The sequence below is a fragment of the Acytostelium subglobosum genome, assembly GCF_000787575.1.
Source record: "Acytostelium subglobosum LB1 DNA, scaffold: scaffold18, whole genome shotgun sequence".
Taxonomy (NCBI): domain Eukaryota; phylum Evosea; class Eumycetozoa; order Acytosteliales; family Acytosteliaceae; genus Acytostelium; species Acytostelium subglobosum.
In genome coordinates this window covers 531,821-550,301 of record NW_012236515.1, presented here as the reverse complement: position 1 = coordinate 550,301, position 18,481 = coordinate 531,821, and the positions used below count along the sequence as shown (strand labels likewise).

Sequence of the window (18,481 nt, the reverse complement as noted above, 5' to 3'; positions counted from 1 at the left end):
TGATTGATTGATTGAGTGAGTGAGTGAATGAGTTGCGCGCGACATGATCGATCGCGAGAATGACCTCAAACATACCTTGGTGAGTGGGATGACGAGGTAGTCCAGTGTTGGCTCCTTCTTGAGTGCTGAGTTCATTCGGCCCAATGCTACGGTGTATAGTGTTTCGACTGTGATGACTGCCTCGTGTACTTTTGCTCTCTCCTCAAGCCTAGCCTCAACTTTAGCACCCGTGGGCTTGTCAGCAGCCTGACCCTTATTGACMACCACCTGCTGATGTAGTGGTCGTTGATGTTGAGGATGTTGATGACGATGATGAGCCATAGTTCTTGTTCTTTTGTACTGGAGGGGGTGCTGGTAGTTCAATCTCGTCATTATCAACGAGTACTTTGATATCAGTATACTCATAGTTGTTTGGTAATGACGATGAGATGAAGTTCTTGTTCGTTGAGGATGATGATGATGATGATGAGCCATAGTTCTTGTTCTTAGGTGGCGGTGGCGCTGGAGTTGATGCTGGTGCTGTGGTTGTTGATGTCGATGTCGATGTTGTCGATGATGATGAGCCATAGTTCTTGTTCTTTGGTGGCGGTGGCGCTGGAGTTGATTCTGGTGCTGTAGTGGTTGATGTCGATATTGTCGTTGATGATGAGCCATAGTTCTTGTTTGAAGATGTTGTGGCCGTCGTTGATGTTGATGTCGATGTTGTCGATGATGATGAGCCATAGTTCTTGTTCCACAATGTTCCAGGGACTGGGATTGAGTCGAATGCTCCATCATCAACAACACGTGGAATGATTGGTGCGGGTATCGTTGATGATGATGATGAGCCATAGTTCTTGTTCTTCTTTGATGTGGTCGTCGTTGTTGTTGTTGTCGTTGTTGTCGCCGATGATGATGATGAGCCATAGTTCTTGTTCTTCGAGGATGAAGATGATGTTGCCACCAGTGATGTGACATCCTTGTTCTTGGTCGCTGCCATACCTTCCTTCTTTACATTTGGAGGAGATGGTGGAGGAACATTTGGTAATGGAGCTGGTAACTCGAGCCCTCCATCCGGTCCAAGAATGTACAATCTGTGCCTCTTCTTCTTAGGAGTGCGCTCCTTGGTCATACGTTCCCATTTGAAGAAGTGCAGGAGACCTGATATAGACGATGCCAAAGGGTAGTCGGCCACATCCACATATACCAACATGCTAGTAAAGTATGTTAGAGTCATGCTCGTCAACCAGCTTGTCAAGTGACTGATATACATACCGCTCGGTCATCTCCAGACACTTGTCCAATGAGTTATTATAGGCATCGCTGGCAAGGAGGTGTATCAGCATTTGATGTGGCTGCGCAACAAGCATGGATGGAGAATGGTTAGTCGTCGAGTCGAGTCGATTGATTGAATGATCATTCGATTGTACGTACAGCCTCCTTTCGGTATAGCTTCAACAGCCTGGGGATGGTGTAGAGTGTCGTTCGTATGTTCTTGTTGTAGAGCTCCAAGTCCTTCTCAGTGAGCAGCCGGATGATGCCGGGCATGCAACTCATTGGGATGGGACGCATGTTGAGCACTGGCTCAATCAAGGCGAATGCCTCTTCATTGCGATGCTGTGCCACCAGTTGATTGAACGCACGTTCGGCCGACATCCAATTGACAGAGTACATATCGACTGTCCTCAATATCCTCTCCTTCTTCCTCACTCTATTCGATTGTCCCTGTCTATTAGCTTTGGCCTCTGCTTTATGACCAATACTATATCTTCTTTGTTTCTTCTTCGGAGGTTGTTTCGGTGTTGTTGTATCTTCCTCCTCGCCTACATCGACTGCATCATTGTCTTCTTTCTTCTCTTCTGATGTGTTTGTTGTGTATCTAGTAGTTGTCGTCGTCGTTGTTGTTCTCTTTGGTTCCTTCTTTGGAGATGGTACTGGTGATGTTGATCGTGAGCTTGATGTTGAGGTTGATGGTGAGCTGGATGCTGAGGATGAGGCTGAGTCTGTGTCTGAGTCTGAGGCTGAGGTTGAGGTTGAGGTTGACTTTGATGTTGACTTGTGGATTGGAGTTGATGGGATTGATGACTCCAACTCATCATCATCCTCATCATATTCATCCAACATGTCCATCCATTTCTTCATTCTATCTATCTTTATCTCTATCTCACTTTCGTTCGTTTGTTGTTGGGTCCCAAATCAAAATGACAAACTTCCTCAGTTCATTCATTCTTTCGTTTATTCAATCAAGTGATATAGATAGAGATAGAGATATAGACAATAAGGAAGGATTATACAAATGTTTATACATCTTTTATTACATTATAATCAAGCATCAATCTTATGCTGGATTGACTGACCTATGCTGGATGGATGGAGTTGATGAAGATTATTGGACAATGATGTTACCCTTCTTCTTTCTGTAGTCATTCAGTTGCTGGACTGGTGTGGAGGCCTGCTGGTCGTAGCTGCTGTTGTCAAAGTCGTCCTCATCCTTCTCGTGAATGTGATCGATTTGGAAGATCTCATCACATGAGGCCAGGTTGAGCTCGTGTAGCTTGGACTTTAGGACGGGCGAATGTATTCTAAGTGTCTGCTCGGTCACTGGCGACGTCAATGGCTGCTCGTTGGCGGATGCGGCCACGTGGCTCATGCTGTCTCCCTCGCCCGCGTTGGAGCGGGCTCTCTCGCAGGCCAGCTTAAACCTGATTGCTGGCGACTGCATGTCAAAGCTGTCTTTGAGCGAGATGTTGGCGGGCAGGCCGATAAAGTTGTGCTTCTTGGACAGCACCACCTCCTTCATTCGCGACAGTTCGTGAGACATCTTGTCCATGTAGTTGATGAGCTGCTCGATCTTTACCAACAACTCGGCGCGGTACTTCTTCAACTTCCAAGGTGCCTTGACCACCACCTCGCCCTCGTCATCATCATCCTCGGATGAATCCGATGAGTCAGATTCGTCATCAGAGTCGGAGAGATTCAAGTCCAGGTCTCCCTCATCCAATTCCTCCTACATTATGATTCAACCAAGTAAGTTAATGACCATGTTGCTAATGTTTGGTCGAATGTTGGATAGTTTACCAAAGATTTGGAGGACTTGGAATCTTCCTTATGTTCATGTGAGCTGGCTGTGTCGCAATGGTGTACTCCACCTGACGAGTTTGGGCACTCAGCTGCAGCAGATGCCCTCGCCACAAGTGTCTCTGACTTTTGTCGAAGTAGTTGAGAATGTCTTTTGTTGTTTCTTGTGTTGTCCACGATACTCAAAGAGTCCAGTGTGTCGATGTTGTCAATTAGATCGGACGACTCGACTGAGATGAAGTACTGAAGACGACTAATCTTTCTTCTTAGATGGTCGTAACCCTTTGGTGGGTCATCCAAATTGATCGCATCCACTTCATTCTGAATCGCTTGTGCACCTGTTATAGAATTCAGCAATCTATAATTGCATTTCTTAATTATTCCTTGTTGATCACTTAGTGATAACATTATGTTCTATTCTCTATATCTATATATATATCTATCTATCTTCACTATATTAATTGGAAGTTTGTTTGATTGATCCACTCTGGATATTTGTTGGAGTGTATCCAACAACAATAATTAATTTTTAATATTATTATTATTGTTAGAATTAGTCAAACAAAATAATACCCTGACTTCACTTCCTTTCAACCTACTTTTGAGTTTGGCAATTAATTAACTTTAATATTTAACACTCACAATTATTATTTATCTGTGTATGTATCTGTCTTTGTCTCTTACATTCATTGACAATGGGGGTATTTGAGGATGTAGACAAGACAACACAACCCAACACACCCTTCCTACAAACACTAACCCCCACTTACTTACTAACCTCACTCCTACATCTCTAATTCCTAGTTCCTCCATTCTCTTCCAGCTCATATTCTTATTCTTCATTCATCTTCTTCGTCACACACAAACACACAATTCTTACAAACAAACTCACACACTCACCTTGTTATATAAAATTACTTAATTTAGTCTTAGACTTGCCTTTTTAAGTCAAGTGGGTCCATGTGACCCTTTATATCCTATTTTATAATACAAAAAATAAAGTCTGGTGTAAAGGAGATTGAAAGGTCAATCCAGGATGCGGCCAAATGATAGATGGTCCTTTGACCAACACCATGACCATGTTGGACCAATGGATCTAATTGTGGACTCACATGGACCGACTTTTCAAGGCCCAAGGGACAGTCGAAGGCCCTGGCCCAGGTAATCCCTTTCCTCTCCATGTATATTATATCTACCATTTGGTTTATTATTATTAATATTATTATTATTATTTAACAAAGTGAGGTTATCACTGTAATTCGTGTTCATCATCATCATCTTGTTGTTGCCATTGTGCACGATGATGATGATGATCGTCGTCATTGTGATCCTCGCCAAAGGTAGCCTCGTCGTACTCTTCAAACGCAGTGTCACTCATCACTTTTTGATCGCGACGCCTTCGTTCCAGCTCCTGCTTCTGCTGCTGGATGAGCGGCGCAATGAACATGCCCAGCTGTGTCGAGTAGAGCGTGACGAGATCGCCCGTGGACGACTGCACCTTGCGCACAGTCGGTCGGTGGATGCTGCCGTCGGCGTTGAGATGCGCGTACATGCAGCTGGTGCCAAACTTGCAGCTGCCCTTGCCATTGTTGAAGTACTTGCAGGGGATGGTCGACAGCTTGGACTTGTACTCGTCGATGATCTCCTGCTTCTCCTCCTGCGAGACAAACACGTCGCTCGGTATGATGAAGTAGCTGTTGACGCGACACATAGGGCAGAGACGCACCGAGTTGTTGCTGTTGCTCAGTGGCTGTGGTGCGCCGCTGGCGGTGGAGCCGCGCCACTCGCGGATGCAGTCCAGACAGAAGATGTGGTCGCAGTGGCTCAGCAGACCGAATCGCTGGTTCTTCTCGACGACCGACTCGAAGCAGATGCCGCACTCCAAGTTCCTAATATGCTCGCGCTGCACCATTCTCTGTCTGCTTGCCAAACACTGCTTCTTGTGCTCATCATTCTGGGCAGCATGTCCTGGCACAAGCATTGGCTTGTCACACAGATCGCACATGTTGCCATGTATAAATTTACAACCGTCTCCATTCCTACATCCACCTTGTAAGTAGAACAGACATAGTGCCTTTGTGTGTGGATGGATTGGTAAGTATCCCGCTGGCGGGGTAGAACATGCTAAGGGCTCTGCAACCGATCATTCTTACCTCTGTCTTAGAGTCATCTTTGGATGTTGATGTTGTGGACGTGTCATCTTCCAAATAGAAGTTGGGCGGGAGTTCCAGGTTCTGCTTCAAGACCTCGAGGTAGGACAGTGGCTTCTTGGGATCCGATGTGTCCAAGCCTCCTGTTGTTGCCGCAGCTGCCGTTGTTGTTGATGTTGTTGGTTGTGGCTGATCAGTGTTGTTGGACGAAGAGATTGTTGATGTTGATGTAGTCTTGTCAATGCTGAGCTCACCAAACTGTTTGGTCATTAGTCTTTGATGGTCATATGGATCGAACGCCATGTCATCATAGTTGTCATCTATCACATTCAATCCACGATCATCAAAGTCAAAGAGATCGTCGTCATCGTCGTCGTCATCGTCCTCCTCCGAGGATGGCTCCTTGAAGCCCGTGGCATAGAAGGGCGATGGCGATGAGGACATGAGCGTGGCGTTGTGCGCGACAAACTGGGGGCTGAACGGTGACGAGGGCGACGTGGAGAGGAGTGTGCGCGGCGAGTTGGGGAAGAACGACAGGCCGGTGATCCTCGACGGAGACAGTGCAATGTTGCCCATGGCCTGAGTGAGCAGGGGCGACTTGGGCGTGGGGCCATGGTCCATCATCGACGAGAGTGACTGACGGGGCGACGAGAACTCCCCCAAGATAGAGTCGCGGAACGAGGATGATGTATGAGTGCCCATCGCCGGGAGGAAGGGCACCGGGTGGGCGTGGCTATAATGATGCTGCTGAGTCTGTTGCTGTTGATGGTGATGGTTGTCATCGATGAATTGTCTGTTGCTGTTATTGTTGATGCTGTTAGGTTGTCCTACATGTCCTTCGTGGTGTTGTTGATGTTGATGATGGTGGATGTTGATGGGGATGGTTGGGATGAATGAAGCACTATTGTTGTTCAGGGCGGATATTGGATGTATTGATGTCTGGTGTCCAGGGCTGTTGAATATGCTGTTGCCCATCAATGACTCCATCGTTGGTCTTGGTGATGATAATATAGGGTGGTCTGATACATTGATTGTTGTTGTAGTTGTTGTTGTTGTAGCATTGTTATTAATGTTATTGTTGTTATTGTTATTGTTATTATGTTGTTGTTGCTGTTGATGTGCATTGTTGTTATTGTTGGGACTTGTATTGTTGCTGTTGGGACTTGTGTTGTTGCTGTTACTGTTGTTGTTGGCGGCGGCAGCCTTCTTTGAGTCGTGTAGGTATGGACACTTGGAGCCACTCTTGCAGAAGCCATTAAGGTAGTATTTACACAATGGTGCACCTCCTCCTCCTCCACCATTGCCAGCTTGTTGTGTATTGTTGTTATGATGGTGATCCACTGTTGAGTTGCTGCCGCTGTTGCTGTTGTTGCCTCCTTCGTATGATGATGACGATGATGATGATGCATCACTGCTCGACATATCGTGCGAGTACTTGCAGTTCTTGCCAGATAGACATTTGCCACTCTTGAAGAACTTGCATACTACAGAGTTGCGTCTGTCCTGTGTCTGTTGTTGCTGTTGTTGGTGCTGGTGATGATGATTGTGGTAATGATTGCTCATCCTTCCTTGTTTGTTTGTTTGTTTGTTTGTTGTTGGACGCTAAGCTTCGACAGTGACTGTCTATGCTGCTGCTACTACTGAGTGAATGATTGTTTGTTTGTTTGATTGATTGTTTGTTTTATAATGTAAGGGTTATTGTTGTTGTTGTTATTGTGTTTAGGTTGAATGAAATGAATGATGGTAATGAGTGGAGTGAGAATGAGTGATGGAATGAAAGAATAAATTGAGGTCCTTGGATTTTTTTTTTTAATGTGTTTTGATTGCTTCATTTAAATTTTAATTAATATTAATATATTTGGTTTGATTGAAGGATTGATTGACTTAATTGATTGTAATCATAATATCATTTGAGGGAGTTCCTTGATAATAGTTCCCAATTTTTAGACTTATAAGTCTTTTGAATATAGATGTACCAGTTAGATTACCCAAGATTGATCACTTATCTAGTGACAAACAAACACAAGACTCTTCCCAAAGTATCAATAGGTGTTGGGGCCAAACAATGAAGTCCAAAACAGATAGTATCTTTGAAACTTCTTTGCCTTTTTGTGCATAACAAAATTAGATTTTGGTTAAAGTACGGATTGTTTGATTGATTGAATTGACTTTACGGATTGTATCATCAATCAAGTCTACTTGTTTGTCAATCAAGGTACCTAATGATAAGGTCAAACAATCAGTAATGTACTGATAGATAGATCATATTAGAACCTTCATTCATCCTTTCGTCCACTTTTACCCATCAATCAATCAGTCAGTCAAGTCAGCCACATTCATTCACACTAACTCACTCACTGTTACTTACTTTTCACCCTACACCAATCGTCGAACAAACATTAATTCCTAAAATTCGTCTCTCACCTCATACCGACACACACACTCAAATGTAACACTTTCAGTCAAGTCTGTCACATTACATTCACATTCACTCACCTCACTCAACTGCCACCACTTACAACAACATAACATATTATTATTATTATTATTATTTATACTTTTACACATCATATCATATTATTCATTCACCTCACTTCACTTCACTTCACTCAACACATACACATACATATACACATAAACAAGATATATACTTGTTGAAACAATTGCAATCAATCAAACGAACGGAGCACGGACACACACGGCCCGGCACGGCAGGCATCATCGATCGTACACAACGACATCACATCGCATTGCAACGCATAGCATCACATCACTTGAAGGTATGAATCTTTAGCACACGCAGTAGCAACAACAGTAATTGTTGTTGTTGTTGTTATTCCAGTTGTAGTAGTAGCGGAAAGGATGAAAGGAATGAAGGACATGTGACAGGATGGGATGGGATGTGTCAGGGCATTCACGATGCAATGCACAATTCACCAGGCCATCAATCAACCATTCATTCATTCAATCAATCAAAGTCAATCAATGGATACTAATACATATCTATGACCATCAATCATTCTATCAATCAATCAATCAAACAATCAAGAATAACAAGTGATTTAAATTATTGAACCATTATATATATCATTATAGAACAACAGTTGAACAAATAGTGATTGAGTGCAACTAGCAGTAAGCAGTTGCAAGACAAGCAAGTAGCAGACGAGCGTCGACAGGACGGGCTACCAGGCAAGGTAGTTACAGATATATGGAAGATCCCTCATCATCAAAGACCAACAACATCAATAGCAGCGGCAATAGCAGCAACAACAACAACAGTAGTAACAATAATAATAATAATAGTGTGACCATTACATCCATCGTGGTAAATGGGAGCACAGACCAGAGCACAATGGACAATCAACAGGACGATCAAGAGCACACTGCCCCTGGTGGCGGGGATAGCGTTCTTGGCGTGGAGCCTAAGGTGACGGACAAGAAGAGAAAGCTATCAAACTATGGCACGGAGGAGAGCACCTATCATCACCTAAAGAGGCCGTCTTTGGGTCAGTACCTCATCGATCACCTGATTGAGTCACTCGCGCATGGTTTCTAATACTCGTCCCAATCAATCAATCATTGTTGTTATGACCAACAGGTGACATCAATACACCAGTACCACTATCGAACTTATTCAGACGAAACAGCTTTAGCTCGGGCTCGTCACCAAGGTCATCGACGAGCACCACAACAACAAGTGATCAATTGATTTGCCGAGGCGAGCGCGAGGAGGACCTCGAGGAGATCAGGAGGGAGAGACTCGAGCGTGACAAGATGCTCCACGAGTCTGCCGACGAAGCAATCTTCAAGTATGGCGACGGAGAGGAGGGAGAGAATTTGTTGCTGCGAAGGAGCAGCAGCAGCAGGAGGAGGATGTCGAGCATCAACGACCATCACGAAGATGGTAATGAACATGATCATGACCACGATCACGATCACAACGACAATGATGATATGATCATTGACACCATCACGACCAACCATGATGATGCCAATGATCATGAGAATGATCACGATCATGACAATCACATCCCACTTAACAGTACCAACAACACCGATGACGAATATGACAATCACACCAACAACAACACCGACGACGACGACTCTGGCATGATGATGGACGACCCCTTCTCTCGGGGCAACAGTCCAGTGCGCAGCAACAATCCTCTGCGCAACCGTCTGCTCATCACCGAGCCAGAGGAGCACCACAGCACCGACGACGAGCACGAATCTCGCAAGTCGGACGAGAACCTCAAGACGCCCACCGACGACTCGGCGCACCTGGCCAACGACCACACGGGCTCAACACCACCAATCACCACCATCGACGACGACGACGACGACGAAGAGGACGACGATGTACCACTACGTATCCGAACGTGCGCCACCAACAAGGCGCCCAAGCTGGCGCTCAGCAACTGCTGGCTCAAGGTGATCCCCACCGAGGTGTGGTCGCTCACCGAGCTGCGCGACCTCGACCTGTCGGCCAACCAGCTCAAGAAGGTGTCCAAGTCGATCGGCACGCTCGTGCATCTTCGTCGTCTGCGCCTCAACCACAACCAGCTCACCGTGCTGCCCAAGGAGTTCTACACGCTCAACCGTCTCACGACGCTCTACCTCAACAACAACAACTTCAAGACGGTGCCCAAGGACATCAAGCATCTGACCAGTCTCAAGCTGCTCGACCTGAGCTTCAACCAGATCACCGAGATCCCATCGCAGGCTAGCATCAACAAGATGGTCAGTCTAGTGGATCTTCGTCTGCGCTACAACCAGCTCTCGACGCTGCCTTCCAACATGCTGGACGCCACGCACCTACAGGTGCTGTGGCTCGAGGGCAACCGACTGCCACTTGCCAAGAACATCCTGAAGAAGTCTCCTGCCGAGATCTTCACGTTCCTGCGCGCCTACAAGCCCGTCCCCAAGAAGGTCAACGTAGACAAGACGAACAAGGGCATTCAGCTGCCCACGTCAATCAACGTGGCTCAGACGATCGCCGTGGCACAGGAGCTGGCGCAGAGCGCCATCGAGAAGAATGACACAAAGAAGCGCAAGAAGGAGAACATCAACGAAATCCAGAACAAGGTCAAGCAACTAGAGGAAGAGCTGGTCGTGGCCAATGCCAAGGCCACCAAGCTCGAGGAGGAGGCTGCCGTCCTTCAGCAGCTGCACACCCAATTCCCTGTAAATCTACCACAAAACTACAATGGTCTGCGCGACACTCCACCGCCCACCAACACGCCGCCATCCAACGTGTCGCCTGTGCTCAGCAGCCAGCTGGTGGTCAACGCCATCAACAACATCTCGCTGCTATCGCCCACGCCACCACATCACGTGCCACCCATCCAGATCACACAGCCACTGCCCGCGCAGCCACTGCCAACCCAGCAGCTGGCACCTCTGCCACTCAACCAGTTTCCACAGCCCACAAAGAAGGAGTCGCCGTCCGCGACGCCGCCACCTGAGAAGCACTTTGAATGGGAGATTGCGCTGTCAGAGATCAACTGCGGCACATGCATTGGCCGCGGCGGCTACGGCCAGGTGTTCCGAGGCAGCTGGCGGGGAACAGAGGTGGCAATCAAGATGCTCTTCAACGATAACTTGAGCCAGAAGTTGCTGAACGACCTCCGAAAGGAAGTGGACTTGCTGTGCAAGTTGCGCCACCCAAACATTCTACTGTTCATGGGTGCATGCACCGAGCCCCGCTCGCCGTGCATCGTCACAGAGTTCATGTCGCGTGGCAGTTTGGCCAGCCTTTTGACTGATGAGACGGTCGAGCTCGACTGGGGCCTGCGCCTGCAGCTCGGTCTGGACTGCGCAAGAGGCGTCACCTACCTTCACTCGCGACACCCCGTCATCATCCACAGAGACCTCAAGACTGACAACCTTTTGGTTGACGAGCGTTGGCAGCTCAAGGTGGCCGACTTTGGCCTGGCCACTGTCAAGTCGCACACATTCGCCAAGACTATGTGCGGAACAACTGGCTGGGTTGCACCAGAGGTGCTGGCCGAGGAGGGCTACACTGAGAAGGCAGACGTCTACTCATTCGCCATTGTGCTCTGGGAGTTAATGACGCGCCAGATACCCTACGCTGGCAAGCTCACCCTACAGGTAGTCAGGTCGATCGATCGTGGCGAGAGACTGGCCATCCCACCGTGGTGTCCGTCCGACTATGCGACGCTTATCAACATGTGCTGGGAGACCGATCCCTCCAAGCGACCTTCCTTCCCCGAGGTCCTGCCATTGATGGAGGCCATGGTCGCCAAGTTCCACAAAGAGAAGAAGTACGCCATTGAGCACGGACTTCCCATCCCACATGTGGGTCCACCAATCGATGGAACCGAGCCACAAAAGCAGCTTCAGCCCACCAAGCAGCCACAAGCAGCTTATCCACCACCTGCCGCTACAGTAGTAGCAGCGGCAGTGAACAACAACAACAACAACAATTTGACAACAGTAGTAACAGCAGCAGCAACAACAGCAGCAGCAATGGTAGCAACTCCGGTGACAGGAGCACCCCCAGTAATCAACAACATCAACAACAACAATCAATCATAATCACAACAACACAATAACCATAATATTATTGAATTATCGCTATGTTCAATCCAAATCCAGATGGATAGTTGGATGATCACTCAACCTCAACACTCCCTTTTCCACTCACTCACCTTCACTTTGGCGAACTCCTGTACAGAGAGAGGACCAAGAGAATGAAATAAAGACTCATTTCTTTGTCGACAAAGATCCTTTTTTAATTACTGGTAAGGGTATTATTATTAAACAAAAAAATAATATTGATTGGTTTGATTGATTGGATTGATTACCAGATGATCAAGATCTCGATGACCAAGCCCCCAAAGTTGTCGGTTACAACCTTTTTCAAATTTTTGAAATTACGGCAACACTTGAGAGGTGTGAATCCCTGGTCACAAGCAGTCGACTTTGAAAGCACCAGCTCAGTAGAGTTGCAGATGGGTGGGATTTCCCCCTCGTTCACTCCACCCTCTTATCATTCATTCACCAACCCTCACTCACTCTCTTCACAACAACATCATTAAGGTGATTCATCATATATATATATACATATACAATCATTCATATTATATTACTACTACTACTAGGCATAACAGTATCTGTATCAGCTGATAGTGTCACAGACATAGTTGTAATACCATTTGAAAAAGATAGAGAGAGAAAGAGAGACAGCCTATCATGGTGTCAATGAGCGTCAGCAATTGGATTGTGCTCATCATTGAGCTACTGGGCGTTGGACTTGCAGTCACCATCTCAATGAAACAATACATATCATTCAAGAAGACTCCATTCTACGCCCTGTTCACCGCATGGCTAGGATGGTACCTTTGTTTCAACATTGTATTCCTAGTGCCAATCGATATTTTAGCAGTATGTAGTCAATCCAATCGATCAATTCGATCACTCACTGACCCCGTATCCCCATCCATATCAAATAGTCACGCCACAATGATTGTATAGATAAGATTAATAATAGTACAGCATGTAAGAATGCCACAGTGGTATTGCCTGAATGCAACACATCTCAGATGTGTCCAGAGCCAATAAGTTATTTGCCAGACTCTGTCATGGTGGTACAATGGAGTGTGCTGTATTGGGGCACATTCATCCTGTCATGGGTGATCTTCCCCGTGCTGCAGACCTACTCGGGTACGGGCGACTTCCGTTTCCGCGAGCGTATAATGCGATCGATCAAGGAGAACATCATTCTCTACTCGTTCATGGGCATCTTTGGTCTGGTCATCGGCATCGTCATTCTAATCTTCTTCCGCGACAAACCGCTGACGGCACTGGTCGAGGCGCTGTTCACACTGATCAATGTCTATGGTCTGGTGCTCGTGGTCATCACAATGGGCTTTGGCCTGGTCGACGTGCCCAGGAACTTGCTGCGCAAGTCCAATCACTACCGCACACTTCGACATTATAGGATCCAGGCGGTCGTCCTCAAGTCCGAGCTGGACGAGGCACAAAGACTACTTGAGGAGCACCTCAGACTGATCAAGGCCACCTCTGACAAGGCTGGCGAGTTTGATCCATTCAGAAGATACTTGGACATCATCATATCAAAGGTATTATGATCTCCTACTCTATTGGAAAGATTCCAATCATACTCACACATCAACCTCACACACTCTAGTGTCCTTTGGAGTTTGACACAATCGACACTGATGATATACAGGTGCCTGATCTCACCTACTCAAAGGTGGTGGAGATGCACGCCAATCTAATGGACTATACACATATGGCTGAGAGATCAGACGCCATGTACACCAGACTGCTGGGCAAGGCATTCGCTGCAGAGGACATCATTGCAACATTGGAATCACCCAAGGAGAACAGGGAGAAGAGGATCAAATGGAGCTTCAAGAATGGCAGCACCAGCCCAAGTAAGGCCAAATGGGAGTACTATTGGCACCTCTACATCTATCCCAACTTCTACAAGGTGGTCGGCGCATTCTGTGCCATCATGTCCCTCTTGGTCGTATGGGCTGAGGTCTCCCTATCATTCGGTTCACGTGTCAAGAGCGTGTCTCCATTCGCTTTGGTAATTTACAGTACCAGTGCATGTAAGTTGATTGATTGATTGAGTGATTGAGCGAGTGGCTAACATTCAACATCCAATCACGCCTCCCTCTCTCTCCAGCTCTAAGTGGATTTGGACTTCAAATCTTCTGTTTCATACCATTGCTCTACATGGCAATCTGTGCATACACTACACTATTCAAGATACGTATATTCAACTACTACCGACTGGTACCACAACAACAGACAAACTCGCTCAGTATCATGTTCAGCTCAAAGTATGTCATGGACCAACCAACCAACCAACCTGGAATTGGACATTCATGGATCAGATTACTAACTCATCCATTCACTCAATCAATAGCTACCTTGGTCGTTTGGCAGCACCATTGTCATTCAACTTCATCCAGATATGTGGAATGAATGACAGCTCATTCTCTGCGGCAATGGGTGACACGGACGCATTCGCATTGAAGAACTTCAACTTGTACTTCCCAATCATTGTTGGCGTTGTCTGTATCATATCACTGTTCTCCATTCATACAAGAGTCGCCAGCATGTGCTGCATCAAGAGTCTGCGCGTCGTCACCGACACTAGTGAGGCGGCCGCCGAGAAGGGCGTCAAGATATTGAAGCAGGTCAGAGATGCTCAGGTGGAGGGTGTGCCACCACCCAAGACGCGTATGGGCGTACTGAAGGACTTTATCACTGGCAAGGGCTCCAAGAAGAAGAGCACGGCCACCGATGGTGCCACAGACACACGTCCACAACCACAACGTCCCGTCTACAAGGCGCCACAACAAAAGAGCACCGTCATGATGGGTCTGTCGAGGGACTACACCTCCAAGAATGGAACAACGTTCAAATCAGTCAAGACGAACGAGGCCAACAATGCCATACTGACGTCGGACACTCGTTCATCCGATGCTCGTCTAGAGTCCAAAGGACTGAACTATTGGGACAAACTCAAGTTCAAGTATGACTCTGATGATGACGATGACATTGAAATGGGTAAATTCTAAATATAAATTAATTAATTTAACATATACCTATTGTTGGTTACGATACGATTGATGTCATTGATTGATGGATCGATGGACATAGATGGATATGATGGACATGAGTTTGACTTCAACTTCAGGATGATGAACACGTGATTGGAAATTCACGAAGTCGCGGATGGATGTGTGAGAAGAGTTGACACACTTTGAACCTCATTCATTCATTCGTCAACTCATACACATATATAAACATATAAATATAATATATACAAAGATGACAATAGTAACAGTTGCATATTGCAAGGGTATGCCTTATCTTGGAGAGTGATTAACTGACGAAGAATACTGAACTAACTCATCGATCAATCAATTGAATCAATCGACAACTTTAAAAGTCTGTGGACTGCCAACAGAGTATTGCGAGTTTGGTCCTACACCTGCTGAATGTTTGGCAGTTAATGGTCCACAAGTATCAGATGTAGCAGCAGGATCATCATCATCATCTTCAGATAATACACAGACGTCATCAACAGATAATACATCAACGACTTCGACGACTACTACATCAACAGATTCAACAAGCGATAAACTACAACAATTAAAGATAGTGGATGACTCAAAGGACGAATCACATACAACTGCAGCTTCGACGACGGACGCCACTGCGCCAGCAGCTGCCGCTGCTGCGCCAGCAAAGAAGAAGAAGGAGGTAAGGCCAACGATCACAATCGAGCTCTCACAGAGAACAAAGAGAAAGCACGTCACTACGATCTGCGGCCTCGACGCCTTTGGCATCAAGCTGTCCGACGCCACTAAACTGATGGCCAAGAAGTTCAGCTGCGGCTGCTCCGTCATTAAGACCGCCTCGGGCACCGAGGAGATTGACATCCAGGGCGACTTCCAAGAGGACGCCGTCGACTTTATCCTGGACAAGTGGAAGGTGGTGTCCGAGGGCGACATCTACTTCCTCGAGGACAAGAAGAAAGTAAAGGCAAGATAAGGTTCGCGGTAATGACGCCCCCTTTGCAACACAACCAACAACCAACGACAACACAAGTCTTTGAGCAGCGACAGACACTTTCTTCTGTGCATCCTTTTATTCAACTGACATTGACGGTTACAACAACAGACACCTCTGTCGTTGCCGTCCTCCTACTATTCTTCTTGTTTCTTACTGGTACTGGGTTGGATGGATGCCGACCGAGGGCGGGCGGCGGTGTTGGGGCAGGGGGTTGGGTGGTGGCACAGACGGCGGCGACGATGTCACACGAGGATTACAAGGCAAGGCAAGGGCGTTTAGGCGTACTCCTTCAAGTACTCCGAGGCGACGATTCTCGCACGCGAGTTGAGGGTGATCTTGAGGTCTGAGACCTCTCTGTCGATGTCCTCCATGAACTGAATGATAAAGTCAACGAGCTTGTGCTTGAACATAGCCTCGGTGTGGAAGTTGGTCACGAGGAAACTGATGTCGTAGCCCTCGACTGGCTTCCTTCTGAGGATGATGAAGTTCTCGGCTCTCTGCACGAGGAAACGGACAAACTTCTTTGCCAGGATGACCTCGACCTCATCCGACTTCTTGATGCTGACGCTGATACGCACAGAGTTGATCGAAGTCTCGATCATAACCTTCTCCTGCTTGTTACGTGCAATGACGATTGGGTTGCAGAGCAACTCCTTGCTGTTCCTGTTTTGTTTATAAGTTTAAAAGAATGTACATTCGCATCATTTGATTGATTGATTGATTATGTTGATTGAGTGATTGGTGTGCAATTATATGTTAGCATCATTATCCTTTGTCCTTTGTCAATTGATTGATAGTTGTCATTCATTGATGTCGATGTTTGATATGATTGATCGATGTCGATGGTTGTCCTCGCCTGTCTGTTCATGTTGATGTTGATGATGCTTATAAGACACATACTTAACCTCGACCTCTGGCTTGTTATGTCTCTCGACGATCTGCGAACCAAAGTTCTCTAGACAGATGGCTGCAGTCAAAGTCGTTCTGATGCAGTTCAGATATGGCAGTTGAGCGGTAGTCTGTGTATATTGTCATCATTGAATGTTAGTTAGTTCCTATGCTGTGTGATCCTGTTGTTCTTGAAGATATCATGATTGATTGATTGATCAATCACATACCATTGTTTATATATTAGTGTTTATTTATAAATAGAAGTTAGATAGAATACAAGTTTGTTATATATAACAATAATATAATATATGAAAGAGGAAGGATGAAGAGGTAGTGTATACAGGTAGATGGAGTTTTAGTGAAGTGAAAGTGAAGCTCTGATGATTGCTGGATGGCAGGATGCCCCCAGTCAGACTGGCCCACTTCAGTCACACACTTTACTTCAAAGACTAAACTCAGCCAGCCAGCCAAACAAACAGAAAGGAAACCCATCAGGTCCAGCCATCCATCCTCACACACTCACTTGAACATAATTTATTCATTTTTTTGATGTTGTTGTGATGGATATTTTTTTTTCATTCATTCACACAATCCATCAGAATAAATGATACTTTATTTGAATAAAATATTTAGCCACTAGTTTTGTTGGGATGAAGACACAATCACTAGTGTTGTTGGTTGAATTGACCGGTTGATTGAAGTCCGAGTTCCACATTCACACTCAATACACAATGTCACAAGACCTTCATTTGATTGATTGATTGATTGATCATTCAACAACTTATATTTATACATACATTAGAAAATAGGATTCGAAACGATGTACTATCTTAATGTGCGAGGTGCCCCATATCACTCACTCACTCATTCACCCAGGCAAGCACAGTGTGGATGACACTCTAGTGATTAACAGTCACTGATAATTGAAGGTGAGGCTCACTTCACTTCACTTCTCAGTTGTAATGTGCTAATATACTTTGCAACAAAAGTGAGTTCGATTGGACCTCAGAACACCAATACATTCACCCGATCGAAGGCATCTCCATTGAAACAACCAACCACGAAATATTATTTATATCCAAAGACTCCACTTGGGTCTTTGAGACTCAACAGGGCAAACCTGATCCGTCATCTGACGGACAACCCTTTTGGCGTTTACCAGTCTGTCTACCACATCACTTGTGAGGTGGTATTCTGATCACTCACCTCATACCTCCAAGAGTGTGTGCACTATTGCATAAACACAATGTAACCTTTTAGATCGAAAACCTCGCTTTTGAAGAGTGATCAGTCAAACACACTCACCCCCATTCAAAGTGCATTGAACTTATAAGTTCTGGAAATATACTTTATAAATGTGTTTAATAATAACAATCATCAGAGATATAATATATATATAATAATAATAATAATAATAATAATAATAATGAATTCAGTATCACTTTCATCAAGGTGGAATGGAACTTTTGATACATATTTACCTGGACCTTTGGCAGGATATTTGACACCTTTTGAATATCTTTCAGTGGTCGATAGTATTAATTCAATAACCAAAAGACCAAGTTATATCAAACTATTTATATGTTTTATCTATTTCATAATATTCAGTGCAATGATTGGAACAACAATAGCCATTCAAAAGTTTTATCATGATTCATTCCTTCATACAATATTCATAAGTATAATGGTATTAATGGGTCTACTATTCATTGTTATAATATTATTTAAAAGAAATAATGTAAGTTCACAATTATCTCAAATTCAAAGTCAAATTCAAACTCAAACTCAATCTCACACCA

The 18,481-nt window shown here is 45.5% G+C and overlaps 7 protein-coding genes across 7 annotated transcripts; 3 read left to right on the top strand and 4 right to left on the bottom strand.

Annotated features, from left to right (window-relative positions):
* Positions 1 to 1,395: 1,395 nt before the first annotated feature.
* SAMD00019534_085430 (hypothetical protein) lies at positions 1,396 to 2,103 on the bottom strand (the record flags this gene model as incomplete). The annotated part of the gene is made up of 1 exon (XM_012896434.1): positions 1,396 to 2,103. The coding sequence occupies one exon, from the start codon at positions 2,101 to 2,103 to the stop codon at positions 1,396 to 1,398; it is 708 nt and encodes a 235-aa protein (XP_012751888.1).
* Positions 2,104 to 2,365: 262 nt separating this feature from the next.
* Positions 2,366 to 3,885, bottom strand: SAMD00019534_085420 (hypothetical protein; the record flags this gene model as incomplete). The annotated part of the gene is made up of 3 exons (XM_012896433.1): positions 2,366 to 2,986; positions 3,058 to 3,395; positions 3,828 to 3,885. The coding sequence occupies 3 exons, from the start codon at positions 3,883 to 3,885 to the stop codon at positions 2,366 to 2,368; spliced, it is 1,017 nt and encodes a 338-aa protein (XP_012751887.1).
* Positions 3,886 to 4,306: 421 nt separating this feature from the next.
* On the bottom strand, positions 4,307 to 6,770 carry SAMD00019534_085410 (hypothetical protein; the record flags this gene model as incomplete). Its single annotated transcript, XM_012896432.1, has 3 exons — positions 4,307 to 5,131; positions 5,211 to 5,966; positions 6,039 to 6,770. 3 exons carry the CDS (start codon positions 6,768 to 6,770, stop codon positions 4,307 to 4,309), a joined length of 2,313 nt encoding a protein of 770 aa, XP_012751886.1.
* Positions 6,771 to 8,418: 1,648 nt separating this feature from the next.
* On the top strand, positions 8,419 to 11,768 carry SAMD00019534_085400 (hypothetical protein; the record flags this gene model as incomplete). The annotated part of the gene is made up of 2 exons (XM_012896431.1): positions 8,419 to 8,716; positions 8,809 to 11,768. The coding sequence occupies 2 exons, from the start codon at positions 8,419 to 8,421 to the stop codon at positions 11,766 to 11,768; spliced, it is 3,258 nt and encodes a 1,085-aa protein (XP_012751885.1).
* A 666-nt stretch (positions 11,769 to 12,434) lies between these two features.
* On the top strand, positions 12,435 to 14,791 carry SAMD00019534_085390 (hypothetical protein; the record flags this gene model as incomplete). Its single annotated transcript, XM_012896430.1, has 5 exons — positions 12,435 to 12,617; positions 12,686 to 13,315; positions 13,384 to 13,813; positions 13,891 to 14,047; positions 14,134 to 14,791. 5 exons carry the CDS (start codon positions 12,435 to 12,437, stop codon positions 14,789 to 14,791), a joined length of 2,058 nt encoding a protein of 685 aa, XP_012751884.1.
* Positions 14,792 to 15,044: 253 nt separating this feature from the next.
* On the top strand, positions 15,045 to 15,770 carry SAMD00019534_085380 (hypothetical protein; the record flags this gene model as incomplete). The annotated part of the gene is made up of 2 exons (XM_012896429.1): positions 15,045 to 15,075; positions 15,166 to 15,770. The coding sequence occupies 2 exons, from the start codon at positions 15,045 to 15,047 to the stop codon at positions 15,768 to 15,770; spliced, it is 636 nt and encodes a 211-aa protein (XP_012751883.1).
* Positions 15,771 to 16,066: 296 nt separating this feature from the next.
* On the bottom strand, positions 16,067 to 17,174 carry SAMD00019534_085370 (hypothetical protein; the record flags this gene model as incomplete). Its single annotated transcript, XM_012896428.1, has 3 exons — positions 16,067 to 16,454; positions 16,692 to 16,810; positions 17,160 to 17,174. The coding sequence occupies 3 exons, from the start codon at positions 17,172 to 17,174 to the stop codon at positions 16,067 to 16,069; spliced, it is 522 nt and encodes a 173-aa protein (XP_012751882.1).
* Positions 17,175 to 18,481: the final 1,307 nt, after the last annotated feature.